This window comes from Mixophyes fleayi, chromosome 12 (genome assembly GCF_038048845.1).
Source record: "Mixophyes fleayi isolate aMixFle1 chromosome 12, aMixFle1.hap1, whole genome shotgun sequence".
NCBI classification, from domain to species: domain Eukaryota; kingdom Metazoa; phylum Chordata; class Amphibia; order Anura; family Limnodynastidae; genus Mixophyes; species Mixophyes fleayi.
Window position 1 is genome coordinate 20,570,215 of NC_134413.1, and position 14,720 is coordinate 20,584,934.

At 38.8% G+C, this 14,720-nt stretch overlaps 1 protein-coding gene across 1 annotated transcript in view; it reads right to left on the minus strand.

Moving 5' to 3' along the window:
- Window positions 1-14,720, minus strand: part of SYNE2 (spectrin repeat containing nuclear envelope protein 2) — a 255,816-nt gene that overhangs the window by 83,068 nt on the left and 158,028 nt on the right. Inside the window, exons 63-68 of the mRNA XM_075192813.1 lie at window positions 10,393-10,575; window positions 6,836-6,994; window positions 6,477-6,554; window positions 4,391-4,476; window positions 2,918-3,077; window positions 1,130-1,267 (exon numbers count right to left, since the gene is read on the minus strand). Of these exons, the coding sequence (XP_075048914.1) occupies window positions 1,130-1,267; window positions 2,918-3,077; window positions 4,391-4,476; window positions 6,477-6,554; window positions 6,836-6,994; window positions 10,393-10,575 (804 nt within the window). The remainder of the gene's footprint in view (window positions 1-1,129; window positions 1,268-2,917; window positions 3,078-4,390; window positions 4,477-6,476; window positions 6,555-6,835; window positions 6,995-10,392; window positions 10,576-14,720) is intronic.

The window sequence follows — 14,720 nt, forward strand, 5'->3', positions numbered from 1 at the left end:
TAAGTAAAACTGAGTGTTGTAAACTGGATGAGTCCAGAAACCTTTGGACACATCTCTCAGGCTATAGGCTGAAATGCTACAGATGAAATCATAAAGATATTCGGAGATGTCCACGAAAGACTAAACCCTGTGCTACATACTAATGGAAGACGATGCACAGAATTTATTTATCGGTATAGTATAAAGTTCATGAAAACTACAAAGCCACTTATACCTTACAATCTGAAAATCGGGTATTCAAGGCTAATTCCACTCAAAACGTTAGCACCTCAAATAAAATGCGCAACTTTGCACTTTGTGCATCCAGCAATTCGGCAAGAACCACAATGAGTCTACTTGTTGAACCATGAGATCCTGCCTCCAACTCTGACCTTGTTTGGGGTTGGTAAAGCCTGTCCCATATTCCATCCAAGAGATACATTGGTACTTTTGGGTAGGGTTGGTCTTTAAATCATTTCCTATGACCGCTCCTTTCCCACCTGATCACTGTAACCTGTACTACCGAGTGAGCAAACGGACTGTCACTAACACAACACTATCAATTATCCAAGTCAATAAAAATGATAAACAAAATACATGGTTCAATAGAAAACAGTAGATGACCTAATAATTGTCCCATACATTCTTCCATATATTTTCTGTTCTAGCCTTCACGCATGGACATTATTGTGTGCCTAACAGAGAGTCACAAATCGGTCACTATAAGTTCCCTTTTCCCAAATCGAGGCCTGCACGCCTTGTCACATCCACCAAGATTCTTATGTAGCCTTTTTAAATACATCCATTATATATTCATGTTGTAATCTTAAGCATGATCCCATTCAATCAATTACATTACTGATTAAAGTAACAATTTAAACATCAATTCACTGTATATGCTTTTACCGCTAGCCAGCGGTGTCCTTATACAGCTTGTGGGAGGGCTGCTTACTATGGTTGTTATAAGGAAAATGTGACATGACTACTCAACATACGACTCTCTTACCACATGGGCCTTGTACTCATCAACATGTCTTAAATAAACAACAAACAGCAGTATTCACAAGTTACAAAGTAATACGTATTACTCCTGTAATATTATTCCTTCCCACCACCTTATTAATGGTAAATCGGAATACAGTATTCCTACCTGAGTGAGAGGATCGGCGGCTTCTTCATCCAGAGCTTTAAGCCGTGTCAGGAAATGCTTCGATTCTTCAGCAAGCGGTGATTTCACTGTGCTCACAGGTAATCTCAATAAAAAGCTTATCTTCACTTCTTTTGCAACCTAATATTTTAAGAAAAAGTACACAATGATTGTGGAAGCATTTTTTTACTATACGTGAAGAAAGCTTAGTGTGCAATTCATGTGTGGTTAGTTCACTGAAGAGAGTTTTATAGATCTCTAGAGACTATTTTCATGTTTCCATGACATCATTTACATGTATAACTACTGAGCCTCAGGAGGTTCATTGAGGCCTCTTGGCCAAAAATAACTTTTTATATAAGACTTATTCCAAGTTATGTTATCATAAAAATCAGAAGAAATTGGAAGCCGTGATTGGACGCTGGTTGCTATTCAGCAACTATTCAGCCAATCATGAGCTATCCTGCTCTGTAGGATGTACAAACAGTTTAAGCTGGCAACATGTTTGTTCCGTTTTCAAAGAAAACAAAGCAAGAATAGAATGTTGAAGCACTCCAGTTGCTTGTTGATATTCTATTGTCTACAAACACAATCATTAACCAGAAAGTTGTAGGCAAATTATGAATAAATTAATGTGTTTTAAATATTACTCAATAAAGTTGTATTTTTAGACAATAGAATATTAACAAGGGACTGGAGTGCTTCAACATTCAACTCTTGCTTTCTTTTCTTTGAAAATGATATCCTACATGTTGAATGAAGCACCGTCTCACAAAAAAAGTATTATTTGTATATTAATAGCGAGGAAGGTCCATAACCTGATGCGGAGCCAAACTTTTCCTTTATCTGTTTCAATATGTTTGTTCCAACAACTAGTAATTTAACCACTCTTGTGGATTGTACAGATCCAATCGCTCAAGGTGCAGCATCTGCACAGCGCTCTACTTTCAGGTCCGCCACGGTCCTCACACACGAGTGAATGGAAGTGAAGCCGGTGTAAATTGTTACCCCAAACAGATCTATTCTTATCTGACAAAAATGGCAACCTGATGTCTCTCTGCAGGTCTGAAGCATAGACCCCCTTGAGGAACCATTGGACAAGGGAGAATACCCTATAAATATATACTCTATATACTATACTATGGTAAGCTTGGCAACATTTGTCTAGCAGAAGACATAGAATGAAATCTGCAGGGAAGTCTTGATTTAAAGAACATGGGAGCCTTTGGAGACAGTGGGGGAGATTCAATTAGTGGCGATGTGGCGCGTGGACATCACACCGTGCACACTGCCGGCAATTACGGTAGAAATCTCAGCTCATTTTCACCTCTATAAGGTGCAATGAGAAATAGGCGGAGAGTTCTGTCAAATCTCCGCCGCGAGATGTCTCACGGACGTTCCTTAGATACCTCGCGGCTAATTGTATCTCCCCCAATATTTATCACAGTTGGTAGAGGGATTCGGCACTAACGCAATTTACTAGGCCAAAGAAGATATCCCAGGGTAGGTTGTGAGCTGATTATGTGATGCGCCAATATAATTCTACAATGCGCTCTTTGGTCCCACGGCCAAAAGTAATAAATAGTGCAATGCAGCAGGGCTTTCCAGATCCTTTAAAGGAATACAAATAAGCTAAATGACTATAATTTTAATATTTACAACTCTCCTTGCTGAGTACGTGTGTGTACTGAGAGACCTTTTGTTTGGAAATTGTAAGACGACATTCTTTTATGAGCATGCTGCTGCTGTAATTAACGGATAATTTTTACTTGGCAAAAATTAAAAACGTACTTCTGGTTCATTGGCGTGTTTGTGGAAAGCGGCCTTCGTTCTGTACGACAGCTCCTTCTGCAGATACTGCCACTTACTCCAGGTGATATCATCTATCACAGACAAGGGGGTTTTACCCAAATGCTTAGTAAGGGTCGAATCCGCCTCCTCAGCAGCATTTCTAGAAAGAAAATGTAACACAATCAACAAATTATCATTGCAATATAGTCCTAGGGCCACCTCTGTGGCACCAAAGGAAGTAAAGATGCCTTCAGGTGAGCTTAGAATACTTTCTGAATGGTAAAATAGTCTTTTACAACAATATAATATATATTCAAGAGTGACATCCTGGAGCATCTGCCTATTGTCACACGAGGTTATCATCATTATTTATTTATATAGCACCACTGATTCCGCAGCGCTGTACAGAGAACTCACTCACATCAGTCCCTGCCCCATTGGAGCTTACAGTCTAAATTCCCTAACATACACACACAGGCGGAGAGAAACTAGGGTCAATATGATAGCAGCCAATTAACCTACCAGTATGTTTTTGGAGTTTGGGAGGAAACCCACACAAACACGGGGAGAACATACAAACTCCACACAGATAAGGCCATGGTCGGGAACTCATGACCCCAGTGCTGTAAGGCAGAAGTGCTAACCACTGAGCCACCGTGCTGCCCAAACTTTATTGTTGCCCCTTCCTCCCTCTGCTAATCCGACACTTCTGGATTGGGTTTGACTTCTACCACACATACATACACATCACAGAATTGGCAAGAGATATTGGCAACTGTTCTCCATATTTAGCAGCAACTAAAACCTTTTGGAGGAAAATATTACATTCTACCAGTGTTCTTAACCACCAAAATTCTAATGTTATTTAATAAATCTTCTTACTAGAATGTATCTAGTGGTAATGGCAGAAGAGCATAGGGGCAAAAGTTTGAGCAGAGGAGCCCAATTCTCTGCCTCCCCGCCACAACACCCTTCCCAGGTTACACTACCAGGATGATTAACTAAAACTGGATAATCGTGCTCTTGCTGTTCCATCACTGAACAAAAGTGATTGGCTACCACTTAGTAAAAAGCTGCAACAGTGATAGCAACCCCTTGTAGTGCTGGCTACAATGTTACTTTCTGCAGCTGGTATCTAATGACCTGATCCCTCTAATCACTGGGGAAAGAGTATATTTTGGTAGGGGACCAAAGCAAAAGTATAATGGTTGGAGAGTGCCCCCTGAGTGTGCTCCGACCTCTATGAAACACACAGAGGGGAAGATTCAATTAGCCGCAAATGTTCCTCAGAACATCGCGGCCGCAGGATTTTTACAAGAAATCTCCGCTGATTTTTCCTCGCGCCTCTATGAAAAATCAGTGGAGAATTACTGTTGTAACGGTGAAAATGCGCAGCCGCGAGGTTCCTCACTACATCGCGGCTAATTGAATCTCCTCCTAAGAACTAAGATCTGACAATGCAACGTTTATTACCTGGGCTGAGGCTGTATGCAGATCTCTTCATTTGCTTCCACCTTCTCTGCAGGATATTTTATACTTGTAATCTCTGTGCTAATAACCTGCAGGTGGATAGAATGATAAGCAGATCAGCAAGATGATTTACTCTAATAACAGTAATATAGTTCTTCAACAACTAGAGAGCCATTGGTTGGCTGGATTAATAAAGGTCTAAGCGTGGAACTTAACATGGGAGCCATGGAACAAACATTTATAATGTTTGTTCCAATACAATAAAAACAAAAATAAAAATTTTACACAAACAGTAATTGGACAAAAATAATAATCTCTATTACTAATCCCGTCAGTCACTGATTCTTTCCCGAAAAAGTAGATTCTGGTGAACAAACTTCCACATGCATGTCTTAATTTTGCAGATATACATTTTTCCTAGTCATTTCAGCATCATTAGATGCAATTATTTATCAAACATGCAGATATCATATTTTGCTGCAGTGTGTTGGTATAACAGGTGCTGAAATTAACATGTTCCTTTTTGATTGCAAAAACTTTTTACATAACACTTAATACTCTATTTGTAAAACATTATTGGGATCTCTGACGAGCGCACAGATAATGAACTGAAAGACCTTTTGTCACCCAGTGAGCATGTTAATTATTCCTCCCCACCCCTGTTGCCTCCATAAAAGTAAATTCACCAACAAAAAGGAATAAAATAAATAATGATGAGAAAAGTTTTCACAGATTCTGAAACATGTTAAGTCTTCAGAAGTCCCTGAACACCTGCAACCTTATTAGATAAAAGGGACAATCATAATATTATGTACCTAGTTTGTGTATTTATAGGAATAAAATATTGTTGTTCACTGGGAGAGGAAGGGTCATATTTTAGTAAAAAATTTTTGGTACTACCAAGTGTTTGGTGCCTCTCTTTAGAGTAAAGACATTACCTTCCATTTTGTAGCTATACAACAAGGTGTTAACAATCTCACACACTCTCCTGCATAGCATTTGATTATGTTAGGACTGTTCAGAAGGGAAAGACTATGGTGGGAGCTGGTTAGCTTAACATATATGGCAATATGTGGAACTAACATTCCATGTTTTTAATATAAAAAACTAGTTAAAACAGCATTAATTGTGTATTTGGTGAGTGCATAGTATCCATGTTTTTTGTTTATACAATGTTGGGGAACCCCCCATTTGCACCCCAGTTTTAACATTTAGGGCATGTGTCAAAAAAAAAAAAAAAAAAAAAAAAAAAAGAGTAACTTTGCACCTTGGCAAAACCATGCTGCATTGGAGGGGGAGGTAAGTTTAAATTATGGGGACAGATTTATAGTTGGGGTAGGGCATGTCCTAGATCAACTTTAAATTTCAGTGTAAAAATAAAGCCATCAAGTATTTGTGTGTTACATGAAAAAGCAGTCAGTATTTTGCTTACATGCAAACTAAAAAAATAATTTGCACCCCTTGCATTGCAACATGGTTTATTCAGGAGCAAAGTTACTCCTTTTCTTGCCTTACTTTCCTTAATGACTCAGGCCCTTAGCGTGCAGAGGATCAATGCCTTTTTTGGTTTTATATATTATATTTATATAATGGTCGAAGCAGAGCCGTAACTTAGAATTCTAGCGCCCTGGGCGAGAAAGACAAATGCCGCCCCCCCTAGCCCTCAATTTTAACCAAATTAACCTAAAATATTCCTAAATTGCGCCCCCCTTCAGCGTTGCGCCCTGGGCGGTCGCCCCTATCGCACAGCCCTACTTACGGCCCTGGGTCGAAGTGGGGGTATATACAATGGCCATACACTTACATTCCAGTTACATTTTTCATACCGCAAGTTGTAGATATTCACTTCGACCACTGTATATATTCTAAATCTATAGTCCGAGAATTTGTCATGAATTTTCGCCCTTCAGAAATGCTTCGATGAACCACTTTGAAACAGTTTAAATCATCTCAGATGTGGGTGACACTGTTCCACTGTCAATGCCAGAACGTACCAGGATATGCATATTGTACAATACAAATTGCTCCTTACAGCACAGTAAGACAAAGATAACTCAATATTTTAATTTCACAAGCAACATCAACTTACATCGGCTTTATCACCAGGATCGCCAGCTTTAAACACCGATGGGGGCAGTGATTTCTCCACCTTCACTGCATTATAACGCTGTAAAAACAGGAGACCTCGTTAAAGACAAAATGTTGGTGCTCCTGTCCCATGATTGTCATTATTAATACAATAGAACCTCCAGTGCTTGCAAATACCTGGCTATGATAATTTATAATAGCAAAGAAAAGTTGAGTGTGTGTATAATAATTCTATATAGATCAGGTGAATACTGTTTCTGCCTCCACAGTGTGTAATAATGAATAATGTCATAGGCCCACTCTTAGGCAACATGTGAATAACACAATGCTGTTAGTTAATGTTATGCATACTAATAGTACCTGGAGCATCACTTGTACGTGTTCCAAACTGATCTTCAGAGTCTTCAACCTTATCGATAAGGATTCTGCCTCTTCTAACAGAGCCTCATTTCCTTGGTTCCTGCAATTGTCGTCTTTTAGCAAAGAGTTTATTTTATTTTCCGTTTCTTGCAAAATATTCTGGAGAAAAAAAAATAAATTGATTTTATATTTCTTAAATTGTTTACTTTAAATATTCATCACATTATTGGATATATTTATGTTGTGTGTGGAGGCGGGGTTGTAACTCCTAGCTGCCAATCACATTCTAAATGTCATTTTTGGTACAGTTTTGAAAAACTGGTTTCTATAGATTACAGCAACTTTTTCCTGTGCACCAATTTTCACAAATGTCCCTGGTTGCGTAAAGGTTTCAATTGATCCATTTAAATCCCCTGCAAAGAAACAGATTATACCAGGATGATCGGGTCACATTATAACAAGATGACCCTCTGCATGGTGTCCCACTAAAACCAGCACTGGTGGTAGAAAGTGGTACTGCATGTACAAAAAGAAAAGGTCTTTGAGACAACACTTTAAGGAAACCGATCACATTGAGTTGCCAAGGTTTCACATTGCTTGTTGCAGCACGGTGCGCTTGTTGTCAATATAACGTTTGCTATATCTGTGTTGTACATATTTTCTATTTAATATAAATTGATGAGGATATCAGAAGTCCTATTCGGGGTGACCTCCAAATTCCCTGATTTGTAGGCATATACTACACCAAATCCAGAGCCAAAATAAAATTCACCCATCTAGAAGACATTGTTCCAAAACTGTATGGTGAATAGATCATTGTCCAATGTACAATTCAAGTCTGTATGTACAATTTTTGGCAATTCGGATACATACACTTGTGCTCTGTAATACTACAAGACCATGGTTCTGGATTTGGGGCAGTATATGCATAAGTCATAAGATTAATAATTTCTATTTCGCGATTTTGCAAAATCAATTACAAAGCTACAGTATTATCACACATCCAAGTCAACCAAGGAATGGCTTTAACAAAAGTAAGACCAAAGTCCTGGGGGTAGATTTACTAAACTGCGGGTTTGCAAAAGTTGCAAAGAGATGTTGCCTATAGCAACCAATCAGATTCTAATTCTCATTTTGTAGAATGAACTAAATAGATGATAACTAGAATCTGATTGGTTGCTATAGGCAACATCTCCACGTTTTCAAACCCACAGTTTAGTAAGTATAGCCCTTGGAATGCCCTAAAGAGGGATGTGCACAGACCCCATCACATTTCGATGGGCCTTGAACTTTTTTGAAGAGAGTGGGATAAAATTGCCAAGTCCAGGGGGTAAATGTATCAAGCTGTGAGTTTTCTGGCGGGTTTGAAAAGTGGAGATGTTGCCTATAGCAACCAATCAGATTGTAGAATGTTCTTAATAAATGATAGCTAGAATCTGATTGTTCTTTCAAACCTGCCTAAAAACTCTCAGCTTGATACATTTACCCCCAGGTGTGAGAAGTGGATAGAGGTGTTTTTTCACTTTTCACTTGAATTTTGTTGGTTGTAAGGTCACTTTAAAACACATTAAAAGTGGAAAAAGTCTGACGTAATTTATTTTGATTTCAGACTTTACATCACACCTGCAATTTCAATAAGGGTGTGTAGACTTATATCTACTGTATGCTTTCAGGTCAAAGAATGGCTACATGAATTGTTTATTACATCTGTTCAGGTCTGATTATGTTGGACCCTAGGACTGGGCGGCTGTGGCCTCGGATCAGGAGCTATCCCTACCAAATTCATCCCTTCCTCCCTCCCTAATAATTATTCCACTTATGTATGCCCAAGTGCTCTTAGCATTCAGGATAGATAGCGGATTTCTTGCTGTTACCCACTTTGAATTCTTTTCACTACCTGTACTTTTACCATTGCATGTGATGTATTTTTTAATGTTTTGCACTTACTGTTATGATATCTTTTTGAAGGCTACACGAGTGGCTTTCAATAAAAAGTAATTTTACATAAAAGGCTTCTATAATAAAATAGTAAAACACCCCTCTCCATAGCTATACAGGCCTATTTCACTCTTGGGGGGTATATTTACTAAACTGCGGGTTTAAAAAAGTGGAGATGTTGCCTATAGAAACTAATCAGATTCTAGCTGTCATTTTGTAGAATGTACTAAATAAATGACAGCTAGAATCTGATTGGTTGCTATAGGCAACATCTCCACTTTTATCAAACCTGCAGTTTAGTAAATCAACCTCCTGGATTCTAATCTAAAAATGTGTCTTTTTGTACATTTGGCTAATCAAATAGATCAATCTATTTCTAAAATTCTAAAATTAACCCATAAAACACCAGATTGGGTTAATTACATTTAGACAAGCAGCAGCTAATATAAGAACAGCTCACCTAATATGGTTTTTGAACAGGTCGAAAAATCCTGGTGCTTGGGCACAGAAAAAGCATTGCACATTAAATAATGTATATCTATCCATATCTATTTTAAACACACACCTTTATTTACCTTGATAAAAGGCCACGGAAAATTCAGTGTAGTTCATTATTAAGAAAAATCTAATTTAATTGAACCAAGTCATGCAAATGTTTCCATACAACCTTTAGTATATATTTATTACACACACACTTATTTACATGCACAATATACACTTCGAACTTGGCGTGAACTTTGAGCTGATCAGTACAAGAAATAAGGAATTTACAAACCATATGTGACTTGTAATGGTAGCTGTGTGAAGCACTCACACTATGGGATTCACTAAAAACATCTCGGGCCTAAATCATTAAGGTACTTAAATTAAGAAGTTTCTTATTTCAGTCTCCTGGACAAAACCATGTTACAATGCAAGGGGTGAAAGTGAGTTTTCTGTTTTGCACATAAGTTAAATACTGACTGTTTTTTCATGTAGCACACAAATACTTGATAGCTTATTTGTAAACTGACATTTAAAGTTGATATTTGTGTGCTACATGAAAAAACAGTCAGTATTTAACTTATGTGCAAAACAGAATACTAATTTGCACCCCTTGCAATGTAACATGGTTTTGTCCAGGAGACTGAAATAAGAAACTTCTTAATTTAAAGTACCTTAATGAATCAGGCCCCTCATTTGTTATTATTACCGATTTTAACAATACAGAAGTGGAAGTTGCTCAATCAATTTATAGGTTCTGATTTTAAACCAAGTATTAATTAGTCACTGTAAGGTAAGCCTATCATCTCCACATAACACATTGGATCTCTCTCTATCTCTTTAGACAAATGTTTGTCCACCTGTGCTACAGTAGCAGAGGGTATATTTCTATCATTAATTTTTTTCTTTTCATAAGATGTCATTGGTATTAGTGAGTGTCAGTCAGTAAGGGGCAGGAGATTAGGTACAATATTAAAGCATTTGCAAAATAAATACCCAGCAGGGTGCATTGATACATTCCAAAGTACCAGTGAATTTCAAAATGCCAATTTATTGTGAGCGGTTGACTTTAACGCCTTCCATAAGTCACACCAGTAGGCGGTTAGACTGTGCACTTTGACCTCTGTCCCTCTTACCTGGCAGTCTGCAAGCTGCTCTTCCAAGTTCTGCAACATATCTGGTTCCTGACTCTGCTCTGCCAGTGACAGATTCACCTTCTGCAGCCAAAACTCCACCTCTGTTACCTTCCCCTGACAATCACCCAGGATCATTTCAGGCTTCACGTCACCCAGCGTTTTGCCGGCATCTTCCAGCTGTTCCTGTGTGAAAACCCACAAAAGGTGCATTAGAGGCGACCGCACACAGCAAACAGACAGACTCTAATGCAAGCAGTAGAAATGGTAACTTACACCTAGATATGGCGAAGCAGACCGATTCCCATGTGCAGAGAGGAGAAGAAAACATCTCATGTGATCTAATGTCAACAGGTTCCCTGGCAGCTAATCTGCATTTGCTCAAGCAAATTTTTTTTTGAGCACACAGAAAGCAAACTCAACAGGGTTTGTTAACTGAATCACTGACAAGAACAGTTTATTAACAAGCTAGCAGACTGGTACTGCTCTTTACATTAAAGGCACACTACCCTCTTTTTCCTTTGCTACATGTCTAATGTTCATAGTTGCTTGACTTCTACAAAAGCGTTACCATCTGTAGCCAAGTCTAACTAGGCAGACAAAGTGCTATTGTTTTTTTCTTATGTGCCCCATTTTTCACATGGATATCAGAATTCAGAGGTATCAGAGATAAGGAGAGTAGTAGGAAAAAGTCCCTGGGCAATGTCCCTCTGGACGTTGATAAAGATGTAATATAATTTGAGCCAATGAAAACAGAGATTCCCAGAGATCCCACTGCACAGGTGAACACACTTTTACACAGACAGCCCATCCTTGGTGCACAGACCATCTTTCTGCACAGAGATCACCTCCTCTTCCTCTCCGAACCTTCACATGACTGGGTGTTGGTTTGCGCTCATATAAAACAACCTTGAATGAGCTCAGGACCTCCACATAGTCAGGAAGAAGAGGAGGTATTTCATTAATCACTGGCCGCTGGCCACCAACCTTGACTACTAAAGGGTCAGACTGGATACACACTACAGGAAATTTCCCCCGATGCGATATTGATAACGCTTATACCAACGACTGGAAAAAAAAAAAAAAAAAAAAAAAAAAGACCCGATCAGCAGGTCGATTCATGTGTACTCATTTTACATGATTTACCTTCAGATCTGTGCTCTTCGTCTGTAATAACCATTGGCTGATAAGATTGTGACTCTGCACACTCCATAGAGATCTATGGACACTGCCGGTCATGAGGGCAAACACACTGCAGAATATTTTAAGTCCGGTTTCAAAATCAAATGAAACCAAATGAAATGTGCTTTACAGCGATAATCGTTCATCGTTGGAGCATACGCACTAATGCGATATCGGCCAAACGGTCATTTATCGTGTGATTGGCTGAAAACCCTGTAGTGTGTACCCAGCCTAAAGGTGGCACAGTGTAACGTCAGACGTGGCATGTCTGCTGTTATAGGTAAGCACTTGGTGACGTATACATTGCAGCATTGGACGCTGTCTCAACTGCGACACCAGTTGTTCCGCCACTGGAGAAAAGCCTTTTTTTTATAACTATGCAGAGTAGACTTCCTGTCTTTAAGCCTGTTGAAAAACACTGCAGTGAACCTCAGTGAGATGGATAAATTACTGAAAAAAAACCCATAAATTGCACTAGGTTGCATAGCTAGTATAATGTTAAATGTATCACCTTTTCTCAATGTATGGAAACTTTTACAGATATATTTATGAATGTTATAGGCAACTTCTATTTTATGTTTAGTGGTCCTTTAAATGGCACAACTATTATTTAAGTCCCACATACTGTAACAATTTAGAATGGTACAGTTTGCTATCTTTTAACAAATATGGGTTGTACAAGACATTACAAGAAACAACAATGCCGTTTTCTTTATCTAGTAAGTAACACGTTGACTTCTGTTTCTACTTTAATGAATACTCACAATTATCTTTTACAATCTTCATTCATGTCTGAAAAGAATTTTAAACAAACTGGTTGGACGGGATTGTTGTGGCTGTAACGTCCAGGACCAGGAAGAGGCCAAAAACAGAAACTTCATTTGTATTAACCCACATTGTTCTCAGCTTCAGTTCAGCTGCCAGTGTGAGACGAGGTAGTTCTGCATTTACTTATCTGCCTGTTCTGAGATCTACATTAACAAACCTTTACACTAAAGAAGCAAAGCTTACACAATGATCACAACAGAGATGATGAAAACGGAAATGTTGTACGCAGTAACTTTCATATACAGTATCAATAAGGACTGCCACGAACAAGGAGCACTGAGACTGGTGACACGAGGCTGCAAATACTTGTAATGATTAACTAGAAAAAATACCAAATTAGCTCAGTCTGGCCTTAGACAGAGATATGAACTGGATGTCCGAGTAGGACTGGGCTACATGAATAATTAAACCGTTTGTATCAACATGCTTATTAAAGTTCAATATTTGATTAGTACCTTTCCCATTTTAACATGGGTGATACAGGGGTGGTGCTTGGTCATAAAACCTAGACTGAGTCAAAAGAATTAACTGCCTGACTTCAGAATTGGGTTTAGCTTTCACCAAGACAGTGAAGTCAACGGTCCACAGTTCAGGCAGACAATAGGTGCACCTTAATTCTTACTTAGCAGGGGCAAACGCATATTTGTAGAGGGGGGTTTCCACACCACGCTGCCAGTGGGCGTGACCAGCATGCATGGGGGCATAGCTATAATTTAAGACAGTGCTTGGCTGTTCTCCAACTCTTCCGATCCCTATAATACACATGGGCAATGCTGCGTGCACTACTGTTAGGTGCACACAGCTCTCCTGTTTCAAGCAGAGCTGTGTGAAGCGGGAGCAGGGTCCAGCCACCTCAATTATACAGTGCCCCAGGCTTGGAGGGGGGTTTCCAGGCACTCGGTAACCCCCCTCGGTTTGTCTATGCTTAGGCCCATCATTCCTACCCCATATAAAATCTCCCTGGTGTCTTTGAAACATCAAACAAGGTGTTTATTTTCTAGAAAAAAGTGTTTGTAGTTACTACTTGATCTTACTTCTCATAGCTACAAAAGGTAGACATGATCTCTGTTTTTTTTTTTAGTCCCGCTTAATCTACCAAAACCAGTTAAATAAAAGACAGTAACAAAACCACTGATCATGCCTGTAACAAACCCGCTTGATATATATACTTTTTATGTACTGTACAAAGAGACAATCATGGTTAATCGTGAAAATACCGGTCGGTGAAAAACATGAATTTTCTGCTATTTTTGGGAAAAAAGATAGATGAGAAAATTAGCATCTAGGCTTCAAAAACTGTTTTGTCAGATAGAGCTTCCCATTGATACATTAAGGAGGGTATTAAATTGTACAGTACAGATGCATGTCAGAATGATCTTGTTAAACAGATAACAACTTTTTGCAGAAAGAGGATTTTTAAGAGATGTCTGTATCCGGACCACACTTTCTCATCCATCATCCCTATTTTTCAGTCAAAACCAAGATGAAGTATCCTTGTCACGGCTGTCAGATGATCTTGTTAGCACATCCAACTCCAGGAAAAAATGAAAAAAAAAAATATTCTATGGTGCCCATGTCAAGATGTCTTTGTTGACACTGTTTAGCTTTCAATGGGAACAAAAGCAAGCTTTGGCTTTTAGCTTTGTTTTATCTGGTAAATCAGTCAAAATGCGAGCTAAAAAAGTATCTATCCGGCACAGATTTATCCCCATTAACCTCTTCCCTGCCAGTGCGGATCTGAAGACAAAGTTGACGTCTCCGAAAATAATAATAATGCAGAGAAACAGTCTTAGTTTAGATTTTATGAGTTTCGAAGCAATAAACTAAAATATCCACTTCAAATGTCATTCTTCCCAGCAAAACATTTAGGCGCAAGCTATTCTCGTCTAACGACTGCCCTTATAATTACATATTTTCAATTATTAGCTATAGTGGTAGCTGCTGGCCTCTTTTATTTAGGCACATCCATCTAATAGCATGCTGGTCTTACATTTACTCTCAGAATAGCCTGAATTGATCAGTAGGAATGGAGCAAAATGTCAAAGGTGCAGCACAATAATGTTGGACCAAACCATCCCATTGTTGCAAACTTCATCTCTACTGTAACACTATACGGACTTCCTGAATTTCAAAGGGTGGAGGCTCAATATCCTTTCACCAGATGGGAACGGGCAGGATTTTGCTTGACCGGCCAATAAATAGACTCTACCACAAAAAAGCCCCTCCATTATATGAAGGAAAGAGATAAATTATGCTCTGTGGGCCAGCATAGATTGGAGTTCAATTTTATGGTCTTAAAGTTCTCAGGTTTATACCTACAA